Source organism: Trichoplusia ni, chromosome 6 (assembly GCF_003590095.1).
Source record: "Trichoplusia ni isolate ovarian cell line Hi5 chromosome 6, tn1, whole genome shotgun sequence".
Taxonomy (NCBI): domain Eukaryota; kingdom Metazoa; phylum Arthropoda; class Insecta; order Lepidoptera; family Noctuidae; genus Trichoplusia; species Trichoplusia ni.
Genome location: NC_039483.1, coordinates 16939957 through 16947908, shown reverse-complemented (window position 1 = coordinate 16947908; position 7952 = coordinate 16939957). Strand labels below are relative to the sequence as shown.

Below are 7952 nucleotides of genomic sequence, written 5' to 3'. Positions count from 1 at the left end.
TGGTTGTGAATATGCAGATAGTTTTACCGAATTCGGACGTTTTAAAATAGATTCGGAATCGTTTTCAATATTTACTAAAAGTGACGCAAACTTAATCATGGAGATAATTTAAGAGCCTTCTTCAATTTTCATAGGTAGTCCCTTATCTTCACAATTTAGGGCAACCGAAAACCAAAAATTAAACTCGCTATAATTCTAAAATAAATTGCACTAAAAAACATAAAAACTAATAATTTTTTTCTGTTTTACAGGTGGCGATCGCGTCAAGCGCGCCCCAAAACAACTTCATCTTCAGAACGACATCACGCCTGAGGAGGCGCAGCAGTACCTCAAGTCACTGCCCTTCACCTCACCATCGCTGTCTGGACGCACCGCTGTCCTGCCACTAGTAAGCCTAAACCCAATTATTAAGAAAATGGAACCTTTTTAAAGGCCAATAATATGTAGCTTGAAGAAGCAACTAAGAATCAGATTTAAACGTAGCACTTTATTTGAAAACAACGATAATTGGTTAAAAAAAAAAAGTACCAGTCGGTTTTGACTGCATAGATCTTTAACGAAATTAAAATTATCAAAATACACACGAGAATTTTCCAATATATTAATACTCATGATACTGTATACTGATAGGCAGGTATTTGGGTCATGTGGGTTTGACAGGACTTAGCAAAAGACAGGGTTTGGTTGATGAAACATATTAGTAAAAGGATCTTACTTTTCTTTATTTCCAGGTCCGTTACGATGACCCTAGGTTTCGTGCAGCTGACGCTGGCCCTACCCTCGGCCACTACTGGAAGAATGGACAGGAGATCCAGAACACAGACGACTACGTTGAAGAGGTAGGTCCTTAATCCACAAATATTCGTATAAAACAGTTCCAGAAAGTTCTAAAAAAGTAGAAAATTGTGCGAGTTTATTGTATAAACGTGTTGTGATAATCCAAATCTTTGATCAAAATGGACTTGAATATCTATATCGTCATCCAAAATAGACTTCACTTTAGTAGCACCCAGTTCAACAGATTTATTCAAAGTTATTTTTCCTTCTAATAACCTGTTATTATCTAATTTTTTAGGTCTACAACGCCGCCCAGTACCACGGCCAGGACGGTCTAGGTCAATACGCCTATGGATACGAAACTCCCGAATCCTCGAAGGTTGAAAACCGTGAGGGCTCCGGTCTTGTGTCTGGATCCTATGTCTACAAGGCTGGAAGCAGCAACGATCTTATCAAGGTACGGGTCTCTTAAAGAAGTGAACTTGATAAAAAAATCTTTATACTGATTTTACTGAATAGTGCAAGGACGATAATATTATTTTACTGTTCACGACTAACCATATAAGAAGTGTAGTTCAAGATTATATTTAGAGCTGATTAATTTTCTCGTTATGCCCAAATTTTGCGGTAGTCAATATTTGACAAGTCTAGAAATATACGCATCGTCTAAAATCATCATATTTGCATCTAGATAAAACAAATATTATGTCTGACACGAAATAGCACTAGTTAGCACCTTGAAATATAACACCCAAATATTGGTATCGGATGGCATTTCCAATGCTTGTTTTTTTCTTTAGCGTTGTTATTTATAGGCTTCATTCATATGAACATGGACTAGCCAAAAAAAAATTCGTGTGAGTTTCTTAGGCAGTTGGTAATTTTCAAAATCGATTTGGTTTGCCCTTTATTTTTGCCATTTTCATTAGTCTCGTTGCAAACAACTCCTGGTAACTTATCAAATTAATTGTTTCAAGGTCCGTTACTGGGCTGACAGCGAAGGCTTCCACCAAGAAGACAACATCCCTAAGGTTGAGCTGAAGCCCGCTGAAGAGACTCCCGCCCTTAGGGAAGCTCGTCTTGCTTTCGAGAAGGCATGGAAAGAGGCAGCTGAAGCCAACTCCAAAGCCCCTACCGTTCCACCACCGGCAGGAAACTACAACAATAACTACAAGTAAGACTTATTGTGATCTTAGTTCCCATTCGGACCGAATTAGATCAATAACATTTATGGAATTACTTGAAGTGTCATTTTCATAAATTGAAAATTTGCTATTCGTAACAATCGTAACTATTTGTATGCTCTGTAACAGTGAAATCAGTTTTTAATTGGCTATTACTGCCATATCCTCTAAACATCATTTAAGAATTTATTAAACTTGTTGAATGTGTGTATGGATGTGAATTTATTAAGCAGTCCTAAGTATTTTCTGAATTCGTCGCAATATATTTTCTGCATCTTCATTGGTCAAATAACGGTACACATATTCGCAAATTAATTAGTATAGCTCAATGACATCAATATTTACGAACTATTTTCTTTTTTCAGCCAGTACCAGCCCTACGAGGCCCAGGCTTCTGAATTGAACGGAGTCGTAGTGTCTGCGGAACAGCCTCGTGAAGGCAAGAACCTCGCTTACGCGCAAGCTCAAAGCGGTGCCTACAACCAGGGAGGCCAACAGTACGGCCAGCAACAACAGTTCGGTCAACAACAGCAGTATGGTCAGCAGCAGCAGCAGCCACAATATGGTCAACAGCAGCAGCAGCAGCAGTACGGTCAACAGAAACAGTACGGTCAGCAGGAAACTGAGGAAGGCAAATATGAAGAGCCAGAACCAACCGTAAGTGTTGTTGTATTTCATTTTAAAAATAAAAGAGTTCTCATATCAATGTATGATCATTTTAAAGCTTATTCTCGGAAAATAATCTCAGTACAAGTTTTTTGTCATCTTGCGGCACTTTAAAGGTACCGACTTTCGAAGGGTTGGATGTTGCTGCACAGTGACCCTACGTTAAGACTTCATACTTTCGATAAGAAGTGCCCTATTTATCTTAAGGGGTCTTAAGTTAACCAACGACTGAAGAATAGTTCAAAAAAATTATGATATTTGTCATTAATCTTGAATATCTTGTTTCCAGGGTCCCCCTCACGGATTCTTCTACAGCTTCACCTACCCGGTCTCCATCATCGTCCCCAAGAAGGACTTGAATGCTGACGGCTACCCAGTTGACCACGACACCGTTGGCGTTAACGGCCAATAAGCAACCCAACTGACACTTCTGAGCAAAACTTTATTTGATACTAATGTTTTGTCCAAAAGTGTGTTACGGCCAGAAGTTTTGATGAGACCTAAACCACAACTCAACATTTTGGTTTAGAATTTCGAGTGCAATGAGCATCAATTTCGTTTTTATTCACTTTACCAGTAAAAGTGCAGACCATTTTAGACCGTAACTGATACAAAACTTTCTAGTCTTTCTATGTGTTTCGCCTATTAATAGTTCAATGGGTTGAAACCAAAATCGGCCATCAAGATATTAGTTTTATTGCCCCTTAGCTTGCTGATAGTCTAATGAGGCAGTTTGTATGACATCCGTGACATAATTACGGGTGTACTAAATGTTTTGTCGTTAGATTATCGGCTTGTATTGTAAGTGTTGCCATTTTAGGAGCGAGTTTATTGCACCGCCTTTTAGTCCGAAGTAGGTTTAGTTTTGAAAGTAATATTAATGATTTGTAGTTTTGTTTGTTCAAATATTTTTATAACTACTTTGGATTAATGAAAATTTTAGCAGCTTGGTTGCAGTTTGAAAGTGTAACCATATTTTTATAAAATTAAATCAATTAATACCAATTCTGTCACCTCTGGTTAGACTCTTGAACTCAGCCTTTTTAAAGTTAAGATTTGTTACCATAACGTCTTAGGTTTAATGTAAAATATATAATGTTTAATTATATGTTTAATTATTTAAGGCCTCAGTAAAACAGCAATTTGTAATGATTATTTCTTAATAATAAACCATTTTGCATACATGAATTCTTTTTCTACATCCCTATACCTCTTAATTTCGTGCTTGCAGTTTAGACGAGTAAACGATATTCAATATTAGTTAATTAAATATGACACTCATTGGTCAAGACAACTAAGAAAAAATTAAATAAGATTTCTAATATTCTTTCTATTACCATAGAATCGTAAAGAAAACAAATCACTGAAATAAATACTACATTTATTGACAACACGATACCAATAAAACCAGCTAGCTACCTCTTGATAAACTTACATTACAATAATTTACAATCAGTCTTCCTCGCTCCAATCGTTCCATTGAATCAAACCTGTGGCATTGGTGCTGGGTACGGTACCACTATGACAGGAACGGGAGCATTAGAGAGCCGCTTGACATTACCAACACTAGCTGGTGGGTTTTGAGGCCTGAACCATCCTCCAGTCAGAATGCTAGTAATCCAGGATATGGTATCAGGTACATTCACTTCAATAGGTAAAAAAGGAATGTACGAAATAATTTGGCCGATCGAAAATCTACCTTCATCCGGAAGGTATACGACTGCATTTCGTGTTTCAGCTTCCGTAGCTTTTGGAATAGCATCAATGACTACGGCGTCTTTGCCTTCATCTATATGGCCAGCGTTTATTTTGAGACTGTTATTCTCTGGTTCGTTTAGGTTTACATATCTGGTGTCTGCATCTGATTTGGGTGCGGCGTTTGGCAGAAGGAACATTAATGGCTGTTGTGGATATCTGAAAGATAGTAAGGATATTGTTATTCTTAATGCTTTAATTTTAATACTAAGAGTAGAAGAATAGATCACATGGCCGGATAACTACCTCTTACGAGTTTAATTATTTAGATATTTGCTGCAAACTTGGACATTAAATTAATTAAAGCTGTTATTATTATCATCTCTCCATTCATCGATTCATGTTCACATCTTGCTCTTGTACAGAAGTAACTCCTATTAATATTACCGTACTTTAGGCAAACAAGACAAAGTTTTTATATAAATTGAAGCTTCACCTTCTCGAAATTGAAAAACTAGATGACATTCTCTTTTAGTGCTCCTTATTTTTTTATAAATGAACTTATAATAAAAATTGTTTTAAATGGTTGACTAACTATTCGTACCGTACTTTAGCATGAACATAATTAGACAAACAACATTTTTAAAGGGGTAATGAGATGGAATTTTTTGGGTACATTTTTTCCTGCTTAAACATTCTTAACGTAGGCCTTATAGTGTGACAAATTGTGGAATGTGTTTGTGTGTAATCTAAGAAACCGCGCCTCTCGACTTGTTAGTACAGTTTCATTGAAAAAATAGACTAACAGTACAACAACAAATATTAGTTTTTAGCTCTAACCCCAGGTATCTTTGAAGACTACAAAAGTGAATTTATTGCAAGACTTACGACCGAACAGAGTATTTATTTTAATCTATACATGAACAAAACTCTTCTTTAGCTTTGTAATATACTTATATGTATTATAAAGCTGAAGCGTCTGTTGGTTAGTTTGAACGCCTTTATCTCAGGATCGATAAAAAAAACGACTTTAGACTGTCTATTTAATGAAAAAGGCTATGTGATACCTATATATAATCACGCTATTATTGTTAAGCGCAAAGTAATTAAATATGTTACAAAAATGCGAGTGAGAAGATGCGAGTCCCCTAAAACTACAACTTCGATTAAAAAAATAGTATCTTCATGTCAACGTAGACGAAGTTGCGCCAACAGCTTAGCGATTATTGCATTATTTGTTTGAAATTCAATAGTTTCAAATTAACATAGTTCGTTTCTTAAAATTGTTCACAAAAGAAACTTTCATTTGAATTTTCCAAGAGAGTACTTACGCAGAAGGAGCTTGCATATTTGGCACCATGTTCTTCAGGAAAGGCAGTTGAGGCTGCATCCCGTACTGCATTGGCATGACTTGCAGCTGTACTGGAGCACTAAACATCGCAGCGATTTGTAAGTACAACACTACTACCACCTTGTAACTCATCTTCACACAGTTCTTCATGACGTCACAATATCGTTTTCTATATGATTTGTTTACTTATCTCCGATGTTCTCAGTAGTCTTCTTGGTCAGAAGACTAAGAGGTTGAATGTCTGTTATCAAGTTTTCTTCAAATATCTATGTCACGCGTGATTCCTTATCGATTTGATACAGGATGAATGCACTATTTCTAAGCCCCACAGCACAAGAAATTCGAAATTTTATTTCAAATTTTTCTTTTTAATTATTAGACAAGGAAGTGCGGTAACGTCCGTTTGTCTTGCGGTAAGGATGTGTATGTATGTTTGTGCGTTCTGCCGGCTGTTATTATTCATTCTGTGACAGCGACCTACTGACTGTAAGCCCTGACCTTGCGGCCATTGCTTTCTTTTTTGGGGTTCATTGTTATAAAAGGTGCGTTAATAATTATAATACCAATTATCATTTTGTTTTCGTTCCAGTAGAATGAACCCTTTCCCTTCTCATTTTCACTAGTAAGCAGGTTAATTTTACTAACACGATTTATTTAATTGTAGAGTCCTTTAATGCCAGTAAAACCTCTAGTAGTCTTCTCGATGATGTATAAATTTTGTCGCAATCACTGCATAAAAATGGTTACCACAAATTTAAATTCACTGTGCAAATTTTATCCGATCAGATTCCCGTTACTTCAGACAAAATAATCCAGGAACCGATAAGAAGTCTTACTTTACGCAGCTGTCAAGTTGAAAAACATGCGATCTACGTGAAAGTTATATAAAAGAATTACGAACTACGGTAAGAATAGTAATCGCACTCCAAATCAATAAAGAAGTTTGCAATTCGATTTAAGTGTAACAACTTTTGGACGTGTAGACCCGACTTGGGGAAAGAAAGGGTTAAATAAATTCCGCGAGTATCTACTAGGAGTCATTGTATAATTTTTTCTTTTTGTTTTGAGCCAGACAATGGTGTCTTCCGACTAAGCAGCAGTTAGACATAATAATATTTATCCTTATTTAAATTTAAATTCAAAAACATTTGAATGAGGATATTATGTTATAGAGACGCTCGTGCCTAGTAACGCAAGAGTTATTCATCACTCAGCACTGTTGGTCCGTGAATGGGTTACCATTTATCGTCGAAACTAGTTCCTCAGTATTCAGAAGGCACGTTCAGGTGTGATTTGTACGTCTTTGCCCGTCGTTAAGGAGATTGATTTAGAAGACGTCTCCCCTCTGACGACCTGATCTTCTCTGACACTGGTACTTAGTTGCTAAAAATTAAGATGGATAGCACCCTGATTTGGATATTAAGTAGTTGTTACGGTGTCAAGTTATGATATGAAATTGTTGATTGAGGCGAGACGGGCTGGTTCCATGTATCTCAGAACAGAGAATCGTGGAAGGATTTTTGGATTTCCTTTGCACAGCAAAGACAGAGTGGCCTAGATAAAAAAAACTTGTAGGATAACGATTCGAATAAAATATTTTGAACTACAAGAAAAGTTTCAACATGTCGATTAAGAGACAATATAAAATATACTATGGTTAATGTGTGTATTTTGGTTCGGATGCGGGATCCCACTAATACTTTAGGCATACAAGTGTGTTTGCAAAAGGTGAAGGAAAATATCTCGTGAATTAGTGAAATATTACATTTAAATAGTGAAAAAAATAAAGAGATATCTAATATAATAACCAAGTATTTTTGCAACACTCCGTATACATTTTAATCGATTCCTTATCTTTAGCAATATTTCAAATACTTACAACATATTCTCTTATGGATGTTTCTATCTTCCAACAGACCATCACTACTGTTCTTAATAGGATTTCATACAATCACATGAGCATTAACATTTATTACATTAAGTATATTATGAGTACTTAGTTTTGAAATTAATAGGTACTAATTACAAATGTGTATGTAATCATTGTAGTACCGTTACATTTCATTACAACTTAAGAAAACAGTTATACAAGTGACAAATAGTATAATTGACTATAATTTTCAAACGGAATAATTATGGTAATTTGTAATTAGTGAAGAATGGTAATTTTTGAATAGGTGCTATGCAAAACTTCTTATGCCTGATCGGATTTTAGTTTGTTGCCCTCTTCATAACTTCCTCTACAAAAGCTGTATCTTTGAGATAGAAAATGGTTTGAG

The 7952-nt window shown here is 35.9% G+C and overlaps 2 protein-coding genes across 2 annotated transcripts in view; one reads left to right on the top strand and one right to left on the bottom strand.

The window, feature by feature from the left end:
- Window positions 1–3108, top strand: part of LOC113495188 (RNA polymerase II degradation factor 1-like) — a 4678-nt gene extending 1570 nt beyond the window's left edge. Inside the window, exons 2-7 of the mRNA XM_026873797.1 lie at window positions 252–388; window positions 732–839; window positions 1076–1234; window positions 1755–1951; window positions 2327–2618; window positions 2917–3108. Of these exons, the coding sequence (XP_026729598.1) occupies window positions 252–388; window positions 732–839; window positions 1076–1234; window positions 1755–1951; window positions 2327–2618; window positions 2917–3039 (1016 nt within the window). The 3' untranslated portion in view covers window positions 3040–3108. The remainder of the gene's footprint in view (window positions 1–251; window positions 389–731; window positions 840–1075; window positions 1235–1754; window positions 1952–2326; window positions 2619–2916) is intronic.
- An 883-nt stretch (window positions 3109–3991) lies between these two features.
- On the bottom strand, window positions 3992–6013 carry LOC113495319. Its single transcript, XM_026873991.1, has 2 exons — window positions 5654–6013; window positions 3992–4541 (listed from the first exon to the last, which is right to left on the bottom strand). The coding sequence occupies exons 1-2, from the start codon at window positions 5821–5823 to the stop codon at window positions 4112–4114; spliced, it is 600 nt and encodes a 199-aa protein (XP_026729792.1). The 5' UTR covers window positions 5824–6013; the 3' UTR covers window positions 3992–4111.
- Window positions 6014–7952: the final 1939 nt, after the last annotated feature.

Bases quoted from the DNA above. Each gene is read 5' to 3' on its own strand.
- LOC113495319 (XM_026873991.1), bottom strand. From the start codon at position 5,823: ATGAAGAACTGTGTGAAGATGAGTTACAAGGTGGTAGTAGTGTTGTAC. The intron at 4,542-5,653 runs GTAAGTACTCTC...ACTATCTTTCAG, and splicing joins AATATGCAAGCTCCTTCTGC to ATATCCACAACAGCCATTAA.